The sequence below is a fragment of the Ostrinia furnacalis genome, unplaced genomic scaffold (genome assembly GCF_004193835.3).
Source record: "Ostrinia furnacalis isolate ACB-3 unplaced genomic scaffold, ASM419383v2 OfSCF2340, whole genome shotgun sequence".
NCBI classification, from domain to species: Eukaryota; Metazoa; Arthropoda; class Insecta; order Lepidoptera; family Crambidae; genus Ostrinia; species Ostrinia furnacalis.
In genome coordinates this window covers 129,209-155,371 of record NW_021132579.1, presented here as the reverse complement: position 1 = coordinate 155,371, position 26,163 = coordinate 129,209, and the positions used below count along the sequence as shown (strand labels likewise).

General features: G+C 39.5%; 1 protein-coding gene across 1 annotated transcript; it reads left to right on the top strand.

Annotated features, from left to right (window-relative positions):
* Positions 1 to 962: 962 nt before the first annotated feature.
* On the top strand, positions 963 to 24,175 carry LOC114355076 (uncharacterized). Its single transcript, XM_028307733.1, has 8 exons — positions 963 to 966; positions 14,169 to 14,280; positions 15,297 to 15,445; positions 17,987 to 18,128; positions 19,261 to 19,346; positions 20,324 to 20,452; positions 20,855 to 20,965; positions 23,199 to 24,175. The coding sequence occupies exons 1-8, from the start codon at positions 963 to 965 to the stop codon at positions 24,173 to 24,175; spliced, it is 1,710 nt and encodes a 569-aa protein (XP_028163534.1).
* The last annotated feature ends 1,988 nt before the right edge of the window (positions 24,176 to 26,163 follow it).

The window sequence follows — 26,163 nt, the reverse complement described above, 5'->3', positions numbered from 1 at the left end:
ATTACCTTAATTTGTAACTTGTGTTGTTCCTGGAATATGTAAGGCAGCTATTTCGAGCACAAAGCGGTGGGCGAGTCCCTAGAGACGAAATTGTACCTTTCATTTTAACCTAAGCCTAACTGCCAGATTCCTCCTGCCCTCGCCTGTGACTTGTGCACGCTGGAACAAAGCGTCTTGCAGCGCTGAGTGAGCTCCCCGAAGACGCTTGATAGCCTGACACACAAACGATCGGTTTAATTTATACCATCAAGCTGGTCTGATTTACCTACAAATGAAGATGGATTACGGGAATTTCAATGATGGGACTTGAAGGGGGATTTGTTCTGGTAGTTGCATGGTGAATAATTTGCTACGAACCTATCAGGGTTACGATTAATAAACCACTTACTATTCTAAGTTGCCCAGTTCTATTGTAAGTGTTGTTCTAAGTGTTAAAAAAACTTTGGAAGTAGATATCTGATTTGGTACAGAACAAGTCTTCGAAAATAGCTCGCGGATACGTCTCTTTTTCGCGTCTTTGTCGTAATAGACCAGCATGTTGCTATAAGTAAAGGAGATGCATAGATCTGAAAATACAGGAACGGCGATAAGGGGTACTCGTAACTTCACTAGCGTGACCCATATTTCTTCAGAGCCCAAGACACGTTTCCCTGTTCTCCGCTCGTGGCTCGCGCCCGGCCTGGAACATATTGAAGCCCCGGGGGCGAGTGTATCCATCACACACGCCGCTCCCCCGGGACCCGGGACCGGCGCCGTGATTGTCCGACTCATTGATGCGTCAAATGCTTCAAAACATTTTAACGCTTTTTTTTTTCAATTTAGAAACAACAAAAATAACGTTTGGTTTGTTGCCGCCTGGTATTTGCATTGCAGCGTAAAATACACTGAAAATTCTGGCAGCTTTAAAAATATAGGTGTCTCTAGCTCTGTTGATTAAAGCGGTTGCATGGAAAACAATAGGCATGGGTTAGTAGAGCCAAAGCACACGATGCGTTGCGGCTTGCTTATTTATTTAAATGTTTAAAATTCACTATGCCTAATGTCAAACAAGTTAATACTAATATTACAGTAAATAATGAACGCATTGAATTGATAAACTCTACTGTCTTTCTAGGTATTACCCTAGACTGTAAATTACAATGGGGCCCCCATATTGCTGCCTTGGCCTTAGTTCAGCTGCCTTTGCGGTGAGAAAGATCAGAAACTTGACTGATGTTGAAACAGCAAGGCTTGTATATTTTAGTTATTTTCATAGTATTATGTCTTATGGTCTTTTACTGTGGGGCTCAGCAGCAGACATAGAATCAATTTTCATTTTACAGAAAAGAGCTGTTCGGGCAATATACGGTCTTAAACCACGTGACTCGCTTAGAGAAGTTTTTAAAGAAATCAATATATTGACTGTGGCTTCGCAATACATATTTGATAACATTATGTATGTCCGTAAACATATACATTTTTTTTTTTTTTTTTTTTTTTTTTTTTTTTTTTTTTTTTTTTTTTTTTTTTTTTTTTTTTTTTTTTTTTTTTTTTTTTTTGCGAATATGCACTTTTATATTACTTCAGCCACAGTGTTAAGCTTGATGTACAGTCAGCGTCAAATAGTGACACCCAAAGTAACCAATAAGTTCGCAACACGTCTTTGTTACGACTGGAATAAGGTTGGGTTGTACTTGTCAACTTTTTGGCCACTTTGGGTGTCGCGAACTATTTGACGCTGACTGTGCTGTCGGTACAGAATTTAAAGTCCAGGCGTCATCCAGGGTATTTCTAGCTTCAAATGCCCCAGATCTTGTGATCTCTAATTCGTATCACAGACAAGCGTAAGTGCACATGCGACTCATGAATAAAAAGATGCAATTCTCCCCGGATCTCCGGGTCTGGCCCGGATGACGCTGTTATTGAAGATTGTTATTGCTCATTATCCAATGTTGGCGGCGTGTTACCTCGGTCGCATTTCATGTACAGTCAGGAGAAAAGTAGTTTTATTATCAAAATATAGTCCCAAGAAAAAGATGCATCTTCTCACAAACTACGAGGAATTTTCGGAAGAAATGTTAAATTTACAGTCGGAATAAAATAGAAAGAGATGGCTTTTGTGTGTGAGATGGATTTCGGAAGAACTATTGCAGTTTGGTGTTCTATCACGGAGTTTCATCCTCGATGTCTGGAGAAAACCTGAGTTACGATCATGGTAAAATTATGATAACTAAGAATACAATACATCTGATGATAATGATGACTTGATGGAGGATTTGACATACACTCTGCACACGGGCTAGACGGTTTTTGGAGGCCTGATGTCAACATTTTCCCCTTTAGTTGGTTGTCTCTTACGGTATACGGAGAAAACAATGACATTAAATAATATTTCTGTACCCCCAGTGAAAACGGAGTTAAGTCGAAAATGGTGATTTTTGGGAAATCGCATTTGAAGTTAAAAAAAATCCTGCTTCGTCGCTATTAGAGATAACTTGGTGAAATATTTTTTAGGTGAAAGGTAATGTTAGATATAATTAGGCAGTGTGCCAGTTTGGGAAATATAGCATGTAGTTTTTTCGTAATTAAATAAANATTGACGTTCATAAGTGCCACTTGTGGTCTAAACTGAATAAATATTTTTGATTTTGATTTTTTTGATTGATTTTGATTTAGCTCTTAAAGTCCACTCACAAGGCTATCAATTTATCAAAAGAAAAATATCATTATTGTCATTTTGTGTTATGTAATTCAATGAGTTTATAAATGTACCATACGTCAATGATACCTCTGCCAGCCAATACGAGTAAGTACTTATAATTTTTATTTAACATCATCTAAATACTTTGAGTCTTCTTGTTTCCATCTTTTGCGTACGCTTATTTCGCAGTCGAGTTTTTCGTGTGTGAAATTTCCCCTCGAGTAAGTACCTACAGTCACCAGCAGATCATCCTACCAAAAAGAATTAATTTCCCTTACGGAATTTGATATTTATGTAATGTGCATAAGACTCTGAAGTCAGTTGAGAAATAAATATTTTCATAATTTAATGACTGTAAGCCTCTGCCCCAACAAGTAGTGTTATAAGTTCATATTTCCTTATTTCCATCTTTTGAGTAAGCTTTTGTTCGTAATCTTCATATCTCTGAGCAAACTGCTCGTTGAATTAAAACATTGGCGCGTAAGAATCTTCTGTGCGAGCCGATGGTCTGTTAAAATGTTTTCCCGGGAAAAAACGGGAACTTCGCCCCACCGAGTCTGAGGAATTCAAAAGTAATTACTGGGACACTTTCCACCGCGATAACTGCGTTCAGATAATAATCTGGGTTCTGCTATGTTGGCAGTTCAGTGGGAAAACAACTAAGATTCTTTTATAGACCGGAATTTAGCAACGACGACACAGTTAAAAAAGGAATTATCTTACGTGATTGTTGTTTTGCAAGTAATTTAGAAAGAAAACAAACAAAAGGATTACTTAGTCTTGTATTTGAATGTAATTGTACCAATGGTACGTACGAAACGTATATTTAACACATATTTAGCCGCCATAAAACATACAATAAATGTTATCAAATACGTCCTTTACTTTGTTATAAAACCCTTCACATGTCAAAGCATGTAATCACACAGCGGTTTCTACAAGAAAATTAACTGTACGGTTTCATTTAATATTGCTGCTGTACCTTTCTGATAAACTTGATGACGCAATGCTTAAGAACTTAGCTACTACGTCAAAGGGCCTGGGTTTAATTTTCACACAATACAATAATTAAGGTCTTGTATTGGGCTGAGTATTTCAATGTGGATTACCTGTCTAGGACCACCTACTTCACTAACGTTGTCTATCACCTTTATACAATAGATAGTAATTTATCTGATCAGTCCAGCAAATCGGGATTCAATATAGTCTAGACACAGGCAGACGAGACGGCCGATGAATAATTCACGTTGTTATAAAAGTACGCAACATTATGCGGCCGAAAATAGGACGCTACCGAATTTCAGTTCCCGCGGAATATAATTTGACCTCCATTGGTGGAAGTCTATCGTCTACCTATATTTTCAATACCTAGCTCTTTCTAGTATTCCTTTAATGTAGCCTGACATAGATCAAACTGACCAAGGATCTCCACTCTTCGACAGATGAGCTACTTAAAAGCCTACGTTTTTCAACCATTATCCATTACGTTACATCGAAAAAGTAAAACTCTCTTAACGGACGCTACATTAAAGTGAAACCATCACTCAAAGGGTGTAAATTCTTTTATATCGAATTCCCAAAACTTATTTCGTATTCAAATAAACGAATTGAATTACACATCACACGCGCGTGTTTATTTCAAATATCTCATTTATTTGACTCAATTTTCTTGACTAATCTCGTTGGACGCCGAAACTTGTACGACACAAAAAGCGAATAAGCCCGTACAGGTAGTCACTGGTGAGGTAGTTTATTTCTTGTACAAATAGGGATTATTCCGACCCTCGCAAGCAGAATTTTATTAGAGAGGTTTAACCTTTGGCCACAGCCTGAAGAGATGCGACCGTTCATATACAGTAAATATTCGTAAATATAAACGTAAGTTGCATATTTTTCAACCCATACTTCATGAAAGGCTTTTTTTTTTCAGAAAATATCCTCCCTTGGTATCTATTTCACTACATTTCTTTCACATTATGCCAATGCTTATGTAGAGTCAAGAAATTGTTTGTTAATTTAAATAGCATTGTGAATAAATAAGATCTAGCACAGACCTACTTTTCTCCATTTTACTCGTATCTATTCGTACAATGTGTAAGGACGATAATAATAATAAGGGTGTAATAATGTAGAGATTCTAAGTCAGTCCAATTTTATCAAATCCTATTTAAAATATTTCCCCAATCTTTGAACGGGCTGTATATTTGTTCCTTGGCAATGTTTAGCTGTTCCACTTGGGCTGTGTCAGGTGTGTAGCGTGGCTCGGGTGTTAGGTAATTATTATTTATTTTGCTGAAACTTAATTTAGCAAGCCTTTGACATTCGTGGTGTTCTGTTTGATGGGCAGTTTTGGAGGTGTTAATTTTTTAGATTAAAAGCGTTTCTGTACTCACATTATTATTTTAACGTAGCTTTCATAACTTATTTTAATTTTCTGTTAAGCCTCAAATGTAACACTAACAATTTGTGAACCTATTTTATTCAGATACATTTTAAATGAGTGTATTATTTTGACTATTTTCATGAATTGACTATGAATTCTATAGACTGTACCTACTTGCCTTTTACTTTATATCTTACTGGACTGTGCCTTCTCACTACCCTACATCAAGTGCCATATAAAGAAAAATCGGGAAGCAAGCCTATAGGAAACATTGCTATTTTGGAACACAATTTGACGTCGTCTTCAAACTATACCTTGGGGTATATTATTACAGCTACATAACTAGCTATAGAGGATTCATAGCTATTCGGGGAGCAATATCTATCAGGCAGACGCTATCTATCACATTTTATTGCACTACTACTCGTATGACGCCGCGGGCAACAACTAGTCTCACAAGGCTATCATTGTCAGCACCTTTTTATTTCACCTGAGCAAACGGACCCGGTCCATTAAATTCTTTCTCGGCTTTTTTAAAAACGCCGCCTCGACACTCGCCCCTTAGGCCCGGCTTCTTTGCAAGTTGACCCTTGGCAAATGTGATAACCGTTAACATGTATACGGATCAGGTTATATGGCGATAAATGCAGTTTGAGGAGACTACTATGTTTTGGAGTTTTGGAGGAGAAATTATACGTCAAACCCCTTAACTCAGTCAATGCTTAAGGTATGATGGGAGCGACACGGGAGGGGTGACACTGACATATTATGACGTCACAGAGCATACAACTCTGAAACATATCTGATGTCTCGCTGACGATTGACGTCTCAAAGACACCTCCCGTGAAGTCCCGTGCCGTTCAGGCACTGAATGAGTTAGAGCGTTACACCTATAATAAAATCGCCTTTGATTTGCATTAATTGTGTGGGTTGTTAAATACAAAGTTTTCAGTCAATTTAAGGTCCAATTAAGTATTAGATAAATGTGTAGGTAATTAATTTTCTTTTAACGGAAAATTTTCGTGAAGAGAATATCTTGTTAGTTATAATTTCCTTACTAAGTCAGAACGTTCAAAATATTTGCAAACTTAACGAGTTTCAAACCATCCCACACTATTTTAACGCGTCATGAATGACCCATTTACAAAAGTCACATTCAATCTTCAGGTTATTTATTACAACGAAGTGAGGTCAACGTGTATTCGTATATCTATAAGTAATAAAGATTTATGGTTGTTTGTTCTCTACTGTGTTATAGCTAATAGTTTTTGAGACATGCGAAAGAATAATTAGTCAGTATACGTTTGACTTTTAGAAAGTCATGGTGGATTTAATAACCCTGGTAATATCTGAGAGCGAGGAGTTGGAATATAAGTACTGTGCAATGTAGTGTAGGTATACATATTATGTTCCAATACGGTCTATACCTTATACTTCGGGACCATTTATGAGGGCCAGTGCTGAGAAGAAGCTAACTCAGACAAAGCATTACTAGTGTATAACTGTCAAGTACTTATGTACTAACAGTTGAAATTCTAAGTTTCACAGTAGTATCTACTTGAGATTGATCCCCAAATACTCATAAGTCTCTATGGCTAATCTCAGCTAGTCTGTTCATTGTAAAATATACCCTGAGGTCCAGTTGACGACTAATGCTACCTATAGTCTTTTTCACCTAAAATGATCCGTATGACACTTCAAGGTTATCCGTATTACGCATACTACATAAAATGCAGAATATTTTTGAAAAAATATTTGTATTTTATTAGCAATAAAATAAAAAAAAATAACTAGTCTTGAAATATATACCAAAATCTGAGTCTATTGATTATATTTTAATGAAATACGATGTAAAAATATTTTTTATTTAATGTACGCAATGTGTGAAACGGAATAGATTTAGTGCTGGGGTATTTGTTGTATAACAAAATCGATTATTTCCGCCATTCATTAATCGATTGCAGTGAATACTTACTTAGTTATTAAAAACATCACAAAAATCAACTATATTTTTCGATTGTTGTCTTTAATAAACGCACTGAAAATAAATTAATAGTTTTTAATCTAAAGAAATAGAACCAGTACTTTTTAGGAATCGTTTTTTTGAACACGAAGTCCATGGAATTTGAATTTGTCAAAAAAAATTTTGTACAATAATATTTGTAATAAAAAAAAAGTTTTTTGTTAAATAACACCTATACAAAATATTTCTCTAAAAGTAGGTTTTACTAACTCTTAGAAAAAAATCGATAGATAAATCGCTTTGGTTTAGTTATGTGACATCTCTAAAACTTTCAAACTCGAAACTTCATACGAATCATCTTAGCTGAAAAAGACTATAAACGAGTATTTTGTTTCTAACCTAACTTTAAATTTTTCTTGACGTACTTTCCACAGTTATACGATTCAAAATAAGTACCAACCGTGCTCAAGCAGCGGGAAATAATAAATACATCATTATATCATTAGGTTACAATTGAACCGTCGTCAAGTCAAGACATTTTAACACACGTTTTCGCGTGAAACTGAATATTTCTTTTGCAAAATTGTTATTCGGCTCACGTGGCTCGTCCTAAGTAATGTTTGCTCTTTGTAAATATACCTACTTGGGATAAGGGTGTGTCAGCACGGGGCCATAGTGCAGGGGCATACGGTGGAATCACACCATGCATTCAACTCAGCTTCTCGGTACGATTGTACTCGTATTACTGACGATCATTGTACCGATCAAACATTATGAGATAGTTCACGATCACGACATAGTTGTTAACAGATTTCAAATTATTATTTTGTCCCTTAGTCGCCATGTGTATGGTCCTGTACTTTGCCGAAATCACATGGCTGTAATTTAATGCACAATCGGAGGCGTTTTCTCAAAAGCTTCTTCAAGTAACATTTGTATGGCGCTGGGAATAAGACAAGATTTTAGAGTCGAAAGTCGATTCAACATCAAGCATAGAATCTATCAAACTTGTTTATGTATCTCTCTAATGTTAGCATGAAGCCCGAGTAGTACCTCGACCCATTTTGCCTTTGGTTGAATTATGTGTTTGTTTGAATAACACTGGTCTTACTGCATGCAGCTCTCGTGTGACTGTGGTGTTCAGCATCTGGCGCTTCAAATTTCAACTCATCGATTTTGAATTAAGAACTGTTTCAGCAAATTATTTGTTAGTTGGTGTTGGTTCCAAATAGTGGTTGCTTTGTCAACGGTTTCGAACTTCGTTTTGATTACCAAACCGGAGCTAAATTATTTTGAGTTTAGTTATTGTTTAATTGCTAACTAAAGTAAAGACTAGCCACAATTAAACAACTAGACGACCCAGGACCGAGCCGCATGTAGCAGTGGCGTAGCGTGGCTTTTCGCCGCCAGGGGCCGTCCGGAAATCCGCCGCCCTTTATTTTAATTATAAATATTTTAAAGTTTAAATATTATATTGAATGGACTTCAGGTACACTATTCACCTTATTTGTTGAAAGTCAAAATAAACTACCACGCACTGCTTCAGAAGGAAAATACATTAAAGAGAAGCAATTGCTTGAAACCCACAGGAAGTTTGATTTTCTTAAATAGCTCAGCTTTTAATAAAGCTCCTCCTCCTATACTCCTACTACTACTATACTATACTATACTACTAGCCTCCCTAACTATAATTAGTTAGGGAGGCGAGGTAGCTAAATGGCGTAATTCAACGGCGCCGTCGAGACCTATCAAAATCGAAAGATAAAATAATTTCGAAAAGAAAAGCTCGTATGGCAAAAACCATTTTAGCGGTGGGTTTGGCGTGTACGGTTTTTCAAAAATGTTAAAAAAAAACAGTTTACTTGGGCATTCTCGAGCGCGTCAGATATTCATACTACGTATGCCCCGAGTGCCTCTGATAACAACGGTATACTAATCTGCCGGTTTGCGTGGTGGGGGTAGGCATATAAAATAGTCAAAAATGAAAAAAATATANATCGGTTGCCTGGTAGTGGGTCTTAATTCAGCTTGCAAGATTCCACCCATACAAATATGAGCCAGTCACTGTAATATGACGTCACGCGCATAAAATGGCGGGCCGGCCGCCGCCCGCACTTTTAAAATTCAATATCTTGGAAACTAATTGACGTATCGAAATAATTCTTTCACGTGTATTTTTTATTTTTAACAGAGAATACAGAAAGCTAAAAAACAAAATTAGTGAACATTCTTCATTGAACAGCAAGGTTGTTTTATTACTAACTAGCGGCCGCCCGCGACTTCGTACGCGTGGACCCCGTTTTACCCCCTTAGGGGTTGAATTTTGCAAAATCCCGTCTTAGTGAGCACCTACGTTCTAAAAGGAACCCCCATGTAAAATTTGAGACTCCTAGCACTTGTAGTTTCTGAGATTTCGTGATGAGTGAGTGAGTCAGTCAGTCAGTCAGTGACCGTTCGCTTTTATAATATGTGAAGGGGAGTTACGCAAAAACTACTGAACGGATTTTGATAAAACTTAACAGTAACATTATTAATACATGAACATTATATGTATAGGCTATAATTTTGAATGATTTTGAGTATAAATTTGGATTAAGAAAGTATTTCTGTGACAAGCTGAATTTCAAGTGAAGTCCCGGGCAAAACCTAGCTTATAAATTGAGACATATCCAAGTGTTACTTACAAACAGAACATTAATTGATGCACTTACATAAGCGCATAGCAGTTTATTATGAAATATCTCGCGCCAAATACGTGGCCCTCCAAGCGTTGCGATTGAAAAAAACGATGATTATTTCGCTGCACTCGCTTGTTTTTAATGCACCATAATAGGTGTTGTTGATGGCTTTTTTATAGAATTATTGTCTTGATTGGATGTTAGGAAATATACTTATTTAATGTACCTAGCCGCCTCTGTGGTCTAGTGGTAAGATCACCTGCTTCAGACGCAGAGGTCCCGGGTTCGATTCCCAATTGGGGCAGATTTTTCTGTTCGGTTTGGTTGGTGGTAGGGCTTTTTCTAAGTCAGCCTGGCTAGCTACAAACATCTTACCTAAGTTTGTCGCCATAACAACAATGTTAACAGCATTGTTGTGTTCCGGCAGTTAGAGGTATGATAGCCAGTTCCTCCGTGGTTAAGGATTCCGGGTGAAGCTCGCTTCCACCTTCGGCCTGATCATCACTTACCATCAGGTGAGATACAGCCAAGAGCTTCTTCGTTGTTGATAAAAAAAACCGCGACTTCGTACGTGTGAAAATAGTTTGAATAATATTTCCAATTTATGCAACATTTTCTTTACTGTTACTGGTTGGGTTATTGGCGGTCAAGCTGTAGATCTTGGCTACACAGGACTTGCAGCGGTGGGAACGAGAGGTGGGAATAGCCCCGTTTAACTGTCAGTTCAGTAATTTCAGAAATATTTCAGTCACACTGGTGGTAGGAAACTCATCATCACCAGGTTTAGTCTCCACTGCAGGAGCCTGGCCCTCTAATTGACCAGAGGCAAATGGATTTGTCCTACACTCCCCACGCTGGCCAGACGAGTTGGGGAGCCCTGATGTTCGCATATTTGTCCCTTAGTCGCTTACGACATCCACGGGAAGAGTGCGGGTGGACCTCATCAACAGCCCTTTACAGTCCACTGCTGGACTATGAGCCTCCTCCACTATAATGGAGGGTTTTGCCATAATCCCCACGCTTGGCAGGCAGGTTGGAGATCGCAGTTTAAAAGATTGTTGTTTTTCAGAGAGCGCTGCTGCCCGTTCTCTGTTTGATGTGTTAGTCCCTAAGTCGCATCTTACGACACCCGTAGGAAGAGTAGGGGTTGGTGACAAATATATTCTACTCTGCCATCACCACACGGCGGACCTATTCTACTCTTTTACTCATAAAACTAATTTATTTTTGCAAATGGGCTTTTAGAAAGCACTTTTACACGTCCCAGTATTAACCCTACCACTGGTTCGGGACAATAAACGGGCCAGTGCTGAGAAGAAGCAGCGCAAGAAACTCAAACTTATGTAGTAGAATGAGGCATCTTTGCCCCCTTTTAGGTTTCTTTGTAATCCGTTTAGTGTACCATTGAATTTTATGCAACTCTCACACAATGGTCGATAACCGAAACCACCGCGTTGCGGCTGTATAGTCAACCGCAATATTGGTTAGGAAATTTTCTTAAACCACGTGGTCTAGTAGTAAGACCACCTGTCATAGACTGAGGTCTTGGGTTTGATTTTCAGTGAGAGCAAAATTATTGAGATGTGGTCCGCACCTGTCTTACGCCCGTATTCACAAACATTACTATGAAGTCTCACAGTGCGCTTGAACGAACAGGGTGACTCTCGAACCAATCACAGAGCTCTATTCAACCCTGTGCGTTCGATTTGCTGCTTCGCTTAAGCAAGTGTCGTTTGTGAATACGGGCGTTAGACTCAAGAGGTAAGGTTCCGGGTACGATTCCCAGTTAGGGCGAAATATTTGAGTTTTGGTTGGTGATGGGGATTGTATAAGTTCTTAAGTTGTATCCGACTAGCTACCAGTACCACCAAGTTACCTAAGTCACAGCAACAATGCTGTTAGCACTGTTTAGGCAGGTGGAGGTAAGATAGCCAGTTCTTCTGTGCTCACGAGTGTCTATTTCGAGTTTCAGAAGTGAAATTTATACTTGAAATTAGTGTAGGCGCACACTAGGCGACACGCGACAGCAACTACTAGGCGCCTATTCTAGACAATTTCATATAAATAGCTTGTCGTTGCAACTCCACGACTCTGACGCCAAGTGTGCGAAGCTTTGAACAAAATATGAAATTGTTGGCCTCAGCCTGTCGTCACGTCTAAGTCGCCGAGCTGACGCTGTCGCGTGTCATGACAGCTAGTTTATTACACGATTATTTAGACGCCGAGTGTACCAACCAACAAGTAGGTGAGGTGCATAAAATTCGCAACGATGCGCTGTCGCATGCTTCGCGGTTCCTTTCGCAACTTTATCGCTATGAATATTGTAATGGCCCATAATGAGGACTTGTTTACTCTCTATTGGGCACAACATGTTGGAAATATTCATTTAAGTTCTTTATTAAAGGTCTGGCGCGTAACTGAGAGAGTGCACAGAGTGCCTGAGGTATGAGAGCGGCACGGAAGGACATATAATGACGTGACAAATCGCAGATCAAATCTGACGTCTCGCTGACGTTTGACGTTACTAAAGCCCGGTCCGTGAGCACGTAGAATTTTGTCCAATGACCCCTAGCTACCCATCCTTATCGCTCGCACGTAATGATATTGCTGTCGCGACTGTGCGACTGGCACCCGCAGTGAGTGTGCGAGCGCGATAGCAACATAATTACGCGCGAGCGATAAGGATGGGTAGCTAGGGGTCATTGGACAAAATTCTACGTGCTCACGGACCAGACTATAGAACACCCTCTCGTGACGCTCTCATACGTCAGTGACTGACTCAGGTAAGCGCTAGCAGTAGGCCTTTTTTCAAAAAAGGTTTATTTTGTGTGCTATCGCTAAACGTCATAAATTATGAATCGGTTTTAAAAAATATTTTATCATTATTGTTTCATAGTTTAAAAAAAATACCGGAAAATATGTCATCCAGGTAAACGAAATTACTGGTTTTGGTCAATAGAATTAGCCTCAAAGAAACTCTCAACCTTCATAAGTAACCAGGTCAAAATAAATTAAAAAAAACTGACGGCAAAAGGGCACAAAAGGTGGAAAAAAAATCTTAAAAATGTAACAACCTAAGGACAAATAATCATGATTAGGTCATTTTAGTCAATTTTTTTAAAATAATTATTAGGTACTTTAATGATTCCCAAACTAAAAGGGTAACCCTTTTGTTAATTTGTTTCTTCCTGTTGAAACCCAGTCGCCACTTACGTCATTTAAGCACTAACATAACACCAGTTTTCTAGTCATCTGGACACACCGGTATGTCTAAATACGGGTTGTATTGCATTATGTTATGTAATTGTATGTATAAGAGTTGTTGGAAACTCGATAAGCTGTTTGGAATATTTGTGTCATAGTGAGGATTAAACTTTAAAATCCAGAAGCATGTGACTGTCCGAAATATCTAAATATGTATAAAAGGAGAAACTGACTCACTGACATATCAACGCACAGCCTAAACGGCTAAACGTAGGCACTTGAAATTTGGAAGGGACGTAGCTTAGGTACCGTAGAGGTGCACTAAGAAAGGAATCCCCGAAATTCCCACGGGAACGGGAATTAGCGGGAAAAACATTTGTATGAAAAAATCTAAACCGCGTAAGATAGATGTCTAACTGTATTATTTTTCAAATTATTCACTTTCAAGTTTTTATGAAAAAAAAAGGTATGTTTTGTATTTTTTAAAGAAAAACAGTGACAGCACTGCTATGACAGCAATACTACTCGGGTTGCCAAATACAGGGTGGGCAAAAAAAATTGATGACGCGTGATTTCCCGAAAACGGTTCGAAGTAGGGTCGCGTGAGTGGTTAATAAAAAAATAACGATATTCATGAAGTGCTCCATTGTGACTAAAAATTCATGAAATTATGCACAGTTTCCTCTCGCCCACGCGTCCCTATCTCGAAGTTCTCGAACCGTTTTCCAGAAATCAAAGGTTGCTATTTGAAAACAATTAGGCCTACATTGTTTTTACCTCTGGTGAATTAGAAAGTCGTGCACCTGCAGTGGGAATGACCTGAATGATGGTGACGAAGAAGGGATAAATATGCGAACATAATGCCTCTCCAACCCGTCTGGCCAGCGTGGGGAGTGTAGGCCAAATCCTCTGGTAAATTAGAGAGTGACCGACATAGCCCGCAGAATTACTAAAATCAAGAGGCAAGTGGGCAGGACACAGGTTGTAGAGCTGATGGTTGCTGCCAGAAAAGTGCTCGTGTGGCTACCACGGGCTGGAAGACGTAGTGTGGGCAGGCTCCCCACTAGGTGGGCCGATGATCTGGTGAAGGTCGCGGGAGGTGCCTAGATGCGGGCAGCGCAGGACCGATCGTTGTGGAAATCCTTAGGGGAGGCCTTTGTCCAGCAGTGGACGTCATTTGGCTGAAATGACGTCCACTGCTGGACAAATGCCTCCCCTAAGGAGACTGAATGACCTAATGATGATATTGTTCTGTTCCAGGACCACCAGGGGTGCAGTTCGAGGATTCCCTGCTTCAGATACTGCCAGTGGACAAGACTAAATGCCCGTTTGTTAGAGACAACAACGATGTTGAGTTTAGATTATTTACTAGGTAAGTTTTGGCACTTTTTCTGTTTTGTTTGAGGCCGTCGAAAATTCGATTCTTGTTTGCTTTTTGAGATGAGTTTTCGTTAAAACAAAATGGCAATTAAATACTTGACACCACGGTCTGTAATTTCTTGTGTGTGTTAGAATAATAGGTTATGGTTTCCACCAAAGCCGGGAGGAGAGATGTGTTTGAATAACCAATCAGCAGGCCTATTACGACCTCTTAATTCCAGCCAGTGTACGCCTTAAACTAAACTGCCTTGCCTTGTCATATGGCCAGGCAGCGGTCACGTGACACTTGACTGACTTCTGACTGGAAATTGGCTGGAATTTTCGTATTACGACGGTCAATTTGACGTTTGTAGCCTTGATTAGTTGTCAAAATTCGTTTCAATTAGCCATTCAGTTATGGTCGTCTTTGATCAACTTTTTGTGACTTGTTTTGATATAGTTTTCTGTTTTATACTAATTTTGCAGATTTTTATGTTATAACATGACTCAAAAACGAATAATAGGGTAATAATATAAACATGTATGACGAGTTAGTAATTTTCTAAATTCTTGAAAATGATGCTAATCTTTGAAGGCAACTTGAGACCTCTGATATTGACGAAATGCACCTAATAAAACGTTATAGTAAAGGTTTAGTAAGTAAACAATTAGTTCACGATTGGTGCGAAAAATTGAGACCCAGATTCAGGTTTTTCGACAACACCTGACCGCTTAGCTTTGGTCCGGACATCTAATTGGTTATTTAGACAACCCACCTCCGGGTTTGTCACAGATCGTCCCATTTTCATTCCGTCCCATTTTGGAACTACTGGTTCGATTTGAAAAATTATTTCAGTGTTAGATAGCCCATTTATCGAGGAAGGCTATAGGCTATACAACATCACACTACGATAAATAGGAGCAGAGCAATAATGAAAAATGTTGCGAAAACGGGTTTTCACGCGTACGAAGTCGCGGGCACAGCTATTTCTTATAAAAGACCTTCAAACAGGCATTTGTATGTTTCAGACACAACCCAACAGTGTACCAAGAGCTACGTATAGACGACGACGAGAGCCTGTTCGCTTCTCACTTCAACTTCCACGACCCGACGGTGGTGTACTTCGGAGCCTTTTTGGAGCAGCCCGATGATGGGAGCGGACTGCTGGTTAGAGAATGTGAGTAATAGCAGGCCTGTTCGTTCATCTCCCCGAGCTTACATCGAAAACAAAACATGCACGATGGCACCCTACAGGATTACTATTCGACAAGGCCTCACATACGAGCGAACATTGACTCGCGCACGCGTATTCTTGTGTATGATGGAAGAAAATAAAGAAAATGGGGTACTAAATACTGTGCAGTATTTAACTGCCTAAATAATAATAAAAACACAGAATGTACTTTTTTAAGTTGCCTCAATACACTGAGAGGTAATAAGTAGTTAATATTATTCGTGATAATTCATGCTAAATCATGTATTTCCTCCGCCATTTTCCGCAGTTTGGCACCTCACGTCACATCATTTTACCGAAGTCAGCCCTATAGCTTCGGCGCAGTACCGATCACTGACGTTTGTCAACAAAATGGTGCTTGACTCTTGAGACCAGCTAAATTACACCATATTGTTAATGACATTGAGCTAGGGATTGCAATCCAGCGGCGTTTTCAATCCAGCTGGATTCTTGCTGGATTGACCTGAATCCAGCTGGATCCAGCGCGGATCCAGCAAAAACTGGAACGAAAATAAAATGACGACATTTTGAAGTCTTTTTTAAAATTAAGTAACTAGATTTCCTCCCACGGCTTCGCCTGCGTGAAAAAAGGGCTGTGTTTAGGGTTTTCTTGGAAATTATTCGAATTTTTCTCGCCGTAAAAATCATCCTTGGACTTCAACGAACATTAAAAAAAAAGGTCTAGACGTTGTTGAATTATACGCTTACCAACACATTTTGCGATACATTTTTGTATTATAGATTTGTACTTCTTACGATAATCTATGAAATACGGCTCAGTAATTAATAATCAGGAGGAAACAGTCTTACAAATTATTTTACAATTAACTACGAAAAGGACCGTAATTTAATCTGCAATCTATTTTTTGTATCAATAGAAGTTACAAATCAGAAAATAATAATCTACTGCGAAAATTAGGCAGTTTATAATCTGACAACAGGAGACTGACCATTTCTTTTTCAATCCTCTGGAAGAAAGACAAATTTTATCTATAGTCTAACCTCCCAACCGCACAGAACTGCATGATTATGTAGCCGGCTGCTGAGAATGCCCTTTGGCCTCTACACTGGTCGGTTTAGGGTCATTAAATATTCATACACCATAGATGAATGTTCATCTCGCACTCCTTCGTAATCTAATTGACCACTTGGCTTTGGCTTCTGTTTATTATAGTTCTCCTTCTCTCTTTTAAGTTCCATCTCAAGCTCTTGCTCTAAAGTCATTTTCACAGGTTCTGCGTCATCATTTAGTTAGACCATTCTCTTCTAACTCCATGATATCTTCATTTTCTTGCAATGGCTCTACAATATTTTGTTTATTTACTCGTTTTAACAAAGTTTTCATCTCCTGCCGCATCGCATTCTTTTTTGGCAAAGGAAAATAGACAGATTTTTTTACTGCTTTTTCATACTTTTTTTGATTTATCAAGCACACAAACCTTCCAGTAACATCAGAGAGGCGCCGTTCAACGCACACAACAACAGAACGGCAACGTCACTGCGCTGTTTTGGAAATGGCGGCAATTAGAAACTAAGCAACAGAAATTTATACGTTTGCGGATCCGCATCGCTGGATCCAGCACTGTTGCTGGATCCAGCATGTTTAAAAAGGCGCTGGATCCAGCTGGATTGCTGGATGCTGGATCCAGCAATTGCAATCCCTACATTGAGCATACATTTTTTTAAATACCTTCGCGAAGTAAAACTTCTGTACGTAGTACTTATTATTATTCTGTGGTAATAGACTGAAATAGATGTTTAGAGATTAAAGAAAGAGAAAAAGAATCAAATCATGATAACACTGACCAAATAAACCCTTGAAAAAGAGGCTGTATTTCTTGCGCTGCTACTACTTTGGTGCCTTTTTGGAGCAGCCCGACGATGGGACCGGACTGCTGGTTACAGAATGTAAGTTATAAAATGAAATAAGAAGGAAATAGGCTAGTTTCCTTAAAATAATACATTTCGTCCGTTAATTATTTTATCAAAAAATATTTATTTGTTAATAAAATATATGCGTTTAGGTTCCGTTTGACGTCACTCCGTGTTACACCTTACCGTTAATTTGATAAGGCGAAAAATATGTGGCGGGTGTTTTTTAACAACTAATCGGATTTCGATATTTCCACATGACCTCTCCGCTCCGCTTCGGCTTGAAAATCTGATCATCATCATCATCATCATCATTTCAGCCATAGGATGTCCACTGCTGAACATAGGCCTCCCCCAATGCTTTCCATGTTGATTGATTAGTAGCGGTCTGCGTCCAGCGCCTCTCTGCCACCTTTATGAATTCGTCGGTCTGATAGGTTATCCAAAACGCCTCTTCGCTTTGGTAGAAACCTAAGACAGTCGAGCCTAATGGGACAGTCATATTTCAGCGAAGATAACTCGATCTTGTTGTACAAGCGCCCTAGAAAGGGCCTTGGTACTGAATAAACGATTTGATTGGACATGGACTAAATACATTCCCATTCCCAACAGCCTACATGCTTCGTGGAGACAGCAACTTCATAATCCTGGACCTGAGCCGGCTGGAGGCCGGGCCGTGGTACTTCACGGCGGCGGAGAATACTTGGTACATCGGACAATTCGCCGCCAAGTTTGTGGACTACATGGTATCCAGGTAAGCTCACTTCAATCACTTCTGGACAAATGCCTTACTCAAGGATTTTTACAAACAGCGGTTCAGCGCTGCCCTCATCCAGGCAAATCCTGCGACCTTCACTGAGCAGTCTCCAGGTAAGCGAGAGTTTTTATCCACATCAGGAAAACCCTTGGTCTGCATCTCACTTCGGTAACTCTTGACCTGCATCTCACTTGATGGAAAGTGATGATCAGGACGAAGGTGGAAGCGAGCTTCACCCGAAATCTTTGATCACAGAGGAACTGACTTTTGTAACTTCAAAGGTCAGCGAGACTTCAGATGTGCTTCAGCCATCTGTCCAGCCTTTTTATTTTAGCCAATGACAGTTCACAGCTGAATCTGCTGATCTAAAGTATGAGACTTTAGTTCAACAGTTGTTCGACAATAGGTGCCCTTCATCGTTCCAACTAGTAGTTCAACACTGGATGTTATTATTTGGAAACGTAAGCCTAGCCGCAGACCACCGATTTTTAGTCGGCCAATAGTTGGGCCCGATTCTAGAATAGAATAGAATAGAAAACTTTTTATTTGCAAGAAAGGTGTACAAGCAGGCAAGACAGATACAAACAGAGAGAAATATACAAGTGGACAATTAAGGCGGTTATTATTACACTGCGCCGCGCTCCGCCGCGGTACGCGGGACGACAGATTTAATCATTGTATGCAAGTACCTCAGTTTGTATAGAAAACACGCGCGGCACTTCACACTGAAGTGACAACGCGTCTGCGCGCGGGATTTTTTATATGAAATCACGCGCTCCACGGCGGAGCGCGGCGCAGTGTGATAACCGCCTAACTGCTTGTGCCCCTCTGACAAAAAGGCACCGCCAGAGCTTGTCTTGATTCTAATTTGTATGAAGAAACAATTGGTTTAATGTGCGCACTTTCATACATGCGCATACTGATTACTTAACTGTCCGACTAAACTATCAGCCGACTAAAAGTCGGTGGTCTAATGGTGTTTTCTGTCCAAGCGACAGCATATCAGCACATTTTCTTTCGTTGTAAGCTTTTTCTGATAGTCGCACATAATCTACATATTGCAGCACAGTTAACTGATAGTAGCACAGAACACAGTGAGACTAAATCAGACTATTTAATATAATTTCAGGGGCCTGGATTTAAACAAGACGCACTTCATCGGGCACAGTCTGGGAGCTCAGTCCGCCGGTGTGGCTGGTTCCGCCTTGAAGTCGGGTAGGTTTTGAAATAAATCCTTAGACATTGGGTATTTTATACTAACCTAGCTAGTTCCAATCTAAGCAGAGCTTGTACTATGGGCACCAGCCAGACAAGTATTTTGATTATAATATATTATGTTTTAAGATAAGATAAGATAAATTTATTGAATAAAAACTTAGCCTAAATACAAGAAATTTAAATGGGACTATGAAATTATTTGGTTAGTAACAATATGTTAATTAGGGTAGGTAAGGTTGTGCATACATATGGCTTGCCCTACCACTACTTAGGGACAACATATGGGCTGAGAAGATGACCTACATATTGCAGCACAGTTCACTGATAGTAGCACAGAATGTACATAATATTGCAGCACAGTTCACTTATAGTCGCACAGAATATACATTTGAAGCCACGATAGTCGAACAGTGAAGGGGTCGGACTGGCCGACTCGTGATCCGGGGAACTCGGGTTCGGTCCCCGCCGCCGCTCGACTATTGTGATGAGTTCACTCGTAATACAAGCATATTTGGCTTAGTACTACTAGTAGCTACTTAAAAAAAATAAAAAATTGTAGCACAGTTCACTGAGTAAAGCTGTGCTACAATATGTAGGTTCTGTGCTACTTACAGAACCTACATATTGAAGCAAAGTTCACTCATAGTAGCACATAAAGCTACATATTGTAGCACAGTTCTCTGATAGTAGCACAGGACCTACATACTGTAGCACAGTTCATTGATAGAAGCACAGAACTACATATTGTAGCACAGTTCTGCTTCTGCAGTGATAGTGACTGAATAGTAATAGTGACTGAGTTTCTTGCGCTGCTTCTTCTCAGCACTGGCCCATTTACTGTCCCGAAGCAGTGGTAGGGTTAATACTGGGACGTGTAAAAGTGCTTTTTAATGGCCTGTTTGCAAAAATAAATAAGTTGTATGAGTTTTTTATGAGTTTTTAGTGGAGACTGAATGACCTGATGATGTTCACAGGCCGCGTCTCCAGGATCACCGGTCTGGATCCGGCGCTGCCGCTGTTCGACAAGCTACCCCTCTCGCAGAGACTGGACCCATCTGACGCTAAATTCGTGGACGTGATACACACAGATGCCGGGATATTTGGTATGTATTTCAAGTTCTCCTTAGTGTTTTAATAATTATCGTGCAGATTTCATCAAGGACGCGGGATACGTGACAGTCGTGTCCTATTCATACAGTATTTATTGTCAAGTATTGTAAATTGTTACAATAAATACTTCTATAAAAGGTACACTTGCAGTCCGTACGATATTAAAACACCCATAAGTATAGAAGCGTTGATGTTTATCTATGGTATACTTTGTGCGCCATTTTTTGATTGTCATAATTTACTAATTATTAATTTGTTAAGATTTAACTGGGACGTTTGAAAGTGCCTTTAGAAGGCCAATTTCAAAAATAAGCACCTTTTATTACTATTTTATATTATTTGCAATCTATTCAGCAATAGACGTCCTGTGACTGATGATGATGATGTTTTTACAGGCTTCAAAACCCCAATTGGGCACGTGGACTTCTACCCCAACGGTGGGATTAGTCCTCAACCTGGGTGCGAGCTCGAAGTGGTGCTACACGAGCAAAGATTTCTCAACAAATGTGAGTATCATTATAATATGCTTAAACAAATTAAAAACTTTAAAAAAAATTACTCTTACTTCTTGGGTTACTTGATTATGCTGGTTTATTAATGATGTACTGATATTTTATAACTTCTTTAATAATTTCAGAAATGATATATTATAAATAATGAACTAACTTTGTTGTCGTTGTCTCTACTATAGGTCTAGCTAGCGCATAACTCAGTCAGTACCCGAGGTTATGAGAGCGGCATGGGAGGGGTGACATTATGATTATGACGTGACAGAGCATACAAATCCTAAGCAAATCTGACGTCTCGCTGACGTTTGACGTTACAAAAACACCCTCTCATGCCGCTCCCATACCTCAGGCACTGAAGGTCCTAATAATTCCTACTGATCGCCATCGCCATCGCGCACGCAGACTGCATGCGTTGGTTTTCCCAAACCTTGACTCATTTAAGTGCTAGCTAAAGCCTGGTCCGTGAGCACGTAGAATCCCGTCCAATGACCCCAAGCTGCCCATCCTTGTCGCTCGCACGTAATTATGTTGCTGTCGCGCTCGCACACTCACTGCGGGCGCGCGTCGCACAGTCGCGACAGCAATATAATTACGCGCGAGCGATAAGGATGGGTAGCTTGGGGTCATTGGACAGGATTCTACGTGCTCACGGACCAGCCTTTAGACCTATAATAATTTATACAATACATATTACTAAAAAATATTCTTTATAAAAAAAAGCTTCCTTTCCCCAACTAAAGTAACTAACTAATTCCCATCTAACCAGTTTTCTGCAGCCACTGGCGTTCATACCAGTTCTACAGCGAGTCTGTGATCCGGCCGAAGGCATTCGTGGCCACCGCGTGCGGATCGTGGAGGCAATACAAGCGCGGCCTGTGCGCTACACAGCACAGTATCCATATGGGATACGGAGTTGATAGAACGTGAGATGATTGTACTTTTAGTAGCACAGTTCACTGGTAGTAGCGCAGTACCGCACTTTTAGCACAGTGTAGTATCCATATGGGATACGGAGTTGATAGAACGTGAGACGATTGTACTTTTAGAAGCACAGTTCACTGGTAGCAGCACAGTATCGCACTTTTAGCACAGTGTAGTAATTGTACAATCGCGGCTTGTGCGCTGCACAGCACAGTATGCATATGGGATATGGAGTTGATAGATCGTGAGACGATTTTTGATGTAGCACAGTTCACTGATTTTAGTTCATAGCGTTAGCACAGTGGCACATAGCACAATAATAAGTGACCAGATTTTATACAAGCGCGGTCTGTGCGCTGCACAGAACAGTATCCATATGGGATACGGAGTTGATAGGATAGAACGTAAGATGTTTATGCATTTTGCAACTACATATTGTAGCACAGTACCGCACTTTCCTACACATTGTAGCACGGTTCCCTGATAGTAGCACAGATTCTAGATATTATAGCACAGTTCACTGATAGTAAGTTGCACAGTACCGCACTTTACTACATATTGTAGGACAGTACTGCTTAGCAAAATGATATACGAGTGGTATTTGTTGTAATTGCACAAGCGCGGCCTGTGCGCTGCACAGCACAGTATTCATATGGGATACGGAGTTGATAGAACGTGAGATGATTTTTGATGTAGCACAGAGCGTACATATTGCAGCACAGTTCACTGAAAGTAACACCATCATAAGTGAGTAGGAAAACCGTTTAATACAAGCGCGGGCTGTGCGCTGCATAGAACAATATCCATATGGGATACGGAGTTGATAGAACGTGAGATGTTTATGCATTTTGCAACTACACATTGTGGCACAGTATTGCACTTTCCTACATATTGTAGCACAGTTCTCTGATAGTAGCACAGTACCACCTTAGCACAATGTTACGACAAGTAAGAAGATTGCAGTAAATGTCATATACAATAACGTATTGCGCGACAGCACAGTATCCATATGGGAGTTGATCGAACGTAAGATAATTTTACATATTCGTGTAGAATCATGATTTAATAAAAGTATTTGAGTATATTTAGTATCGTGTTAGTTCCGTGGCGTAGAGACTTCCTACTTTAGGGCTTAACAATTTTTAATTAATAAACCTAAAATAACCACACACTAACACCACCCTAATGATATTGAACTTACAAAATAGATTTCAATGGCGTGGACTTGTTACAAAAAACCTTAGCATGTCTACAGTATTATTATTTTATCCAAATATTCACTTATTCCCACCATTTCGCACTATTTCAGGTGACAAAAACGCACAACCACAAGGTTTCTACGTCTACCATCTCACACCGAACACAAAAAAGAACATACTAGAAAAAAAACTGCGTGAATTCTTTACATACATCAACTTTCTGAAAGACACTGAAAACTCATCACCGCACACAGAATCTGATGATGAAATACCTAAATCATCGCCTAAATTGGCCGCAATTAGAAAATATAAACTTTTACAACAAAACAATAAGAAAAATAATAATAAAATAGTTGAGAGTAAAACAGAAATAAATCTAGATAATGCGCAAGAAGATACACATGTATTTGTGAAAGAAAATTCTTACAAAAGAGAGAAAAGAATTAGCAGTAATATTGAAGTAATTAACACAAATGATGCAACCAACAAAACTACTTTAAAAGACGCGATCACTACACCAAAAGACACAGACACTATAGAACAGAAGACTACAAAATCAGCAAAACTACAAGACACTACAGCAGATCAGAATACTACAAATACTGTTAAACTACAAGACAACACTATGGACCAGAATACTACAAAAACAGTAGAACTACAAGACAACACTACATTAGATCAGATGACTACCGAAACAGTAAAACTACAAAACACTACAGCAGACCAGAAAACTACAAAAACAGTAAAACTACCAAGGCAAAAGCGTTTTATATCTTTATTCAGAAACAACGATAACGACAGTGACAATTTACTATTCAGAATGCTAGAATTCTTAATGAAACCCAGAAGGAATTTCATACCAGTCGTAACTGTGATGAGAGAGATAAATACCCTAGTTAAAAGTGCGAATGGAGAATTGAACCACTTTTCTAAAGAAAGGAATAATTATATAGGTGGTTATCCACCGGTCTCTGATATAAAATACGACTTGGAATTAGGGAATGAGTCTAAAATTCTGGGATTGTTGAAAAGACTGCTAGGTTTGGGTCCTAAAGGCGGGAGACTGAGCGTTAATGGTAGAAAGTAAGGTATGGATATTTTTTGTTAAAAATTAGTATTTTTTTTAAAGAAAGAAAGTATTATTTGAGAGTCGGTTGCATTTTCATCATAGAACTATAGATCAAGCGCATAACTCAGTGTGTAGTACTCCTAGTGCCTGTGGTATAGGAGCCGCATGGGAGCATATAGACCCAATACACTGAACTGTCCCAACCGTGACATAGACAGGGGGGCGCCACCGTCAATACCATATCATCATCAACTCAGCCATAGGACGTCCACTGCTGAACATAGGCCTCCCCCAATGCTTTCCATGCTGCTCGGTTAGCGGCCTGCGTCCTGCTTTATGATGTCGTCGGTCCACCTTGTGGGTGGACGTCCCGGAAATACCAGATCGCTGGTTCCGATTTTTGCCATGTTGTGTTGGAATTTAGTTAAATGATGGTGAAGTCCCCCTGTCAATGAATTTGGTGGAATATTTCAATGTAGGTCATCTATACCAGTCTGAATCACATCAGTCTCAAGTTGCTGACATTTGACGTCACAAAAACACCCTCCCGTACCACTTCCATACCTCTGGCACAAACTCAGGTAAGCACTAAACCAATAAATATGGAATTTGAGTATGGAATTTAACATTTCATGTGTTTTTTCAGAGCTCGCGGCATTTTCTTCTTGATGACGCGCCGCCAGTCGCCATATTCGATAGAATAATTTTAATTCTTATTAAAAACGAAGTAAAAAATGCAAAGTACAGTCAACCGCACATCAAAGTACACATTATTGTTACAAAGGCACCCGTATTATAGATCGTTGCCACGAACACGCGCCCCACCAATGTTTGGTCCCGGTCGCGCGGGGTGCGGGGAGTGTGGTCCGAGCAATCCGTAAGGCATTACTGTAGTGTGCGTGTGCACTCATGGATGATTCAGCGTGTACCGATAACACTCAAACATTAGCGGAAGAATGGTGGGGTGCGTCTTTGTGGATGAAACGATCTATACAACTCCTAAGAGTAAATTCAACGTCATATAGTTCGTGACACGCAAAGCGAGCAAAAAGTTGACAACACAACCTTATTCCAATGAGGGCTATCGTTTTAGCGCTCATCAGTTGGCGCCACTGTAGAGTAAGGTCCTGTCACTTGCTAGTAGCGAAGACAGTGGCACCAACTGGTGAGCGCGAAAGTGGTAGGAGGACTATCGCATTTGCGCTCATCAAGATGGCACCACTGTAGAGTAAGGTCCTGTCAATCGCCAGGGGTGCCAACTGTTAAGTATAAAAACGATAGCCCTCATTGTAACGAAGACGTGTTGCGAACTTTTTGGCTACTTTGGGTGTCACGAACTATTTGAGGCTGACTGTACTAATTTTATTTTGATGCGCCATCGTCGTTACTTTGAAGCGATAAAATTATAACAAAAGTATAAAATAAATATAAATGAAAACTCAAACTGAATTTCAGAAGACATTGATTTTGAAAACAAATTGTATGAATGATTCTTATATTTCATTATTAATTGTATGTTTCTTTACTATAAATAAAATAGTTAAATAAAATTAGAACTCGTTTATTTAAGATTTAGTTTTGAATTGTAAGTTTTTGGTTACCATTTAGTTTAATTTTAGCCGTAATATATTTATATTTTTTAATATATTTTTGTTTTATTTCATGACAACACTTATTTGATTCGAATTAAAATAAAACTGAACAAATATCGATCTTTTTATCATAATAATGCAAGGATTTCAATCATATATTTTTTACATACGAGAACTTCAAAGTCAAACTTCTAGTATGATGCGGCGACTGCCTTGTACACGCGGCTGTCCTGTATAAGTGACGGCCCTGACAGCCCTCTAAATGACTGCCCTGTATAAGTGATCGCCCTGTAAGTGAGTGCCCTGTTGCCCTGTAAGCGACTGACCTGTACGCGCCTTGGAGCCATACGACGCACCAGCGGGCAACTGCCCTGTATTGTCTAAGTCACTGCCCTGTATTAAGTGACTCATGTC

Bases quoted from the DNA above. Each gene is read 5' to 3' on its own strand.
- LOC114355076 (XM_028307733.1), top strand. The intron at 18,129-19,260 runs GTAAGCTCACTT...ATATAATTTCAG, and splicing joins GTGGACTACATGGTATCCAG to GGGCCTGGATTTAAACAAGA. The intron at 20,453-20,854 runs GTATGTATTTCA...ATGTTTTTACAG, and splicing joins CACAGATGCCGGGATATTTG to GCTTCAAAACCCCAATTGGG.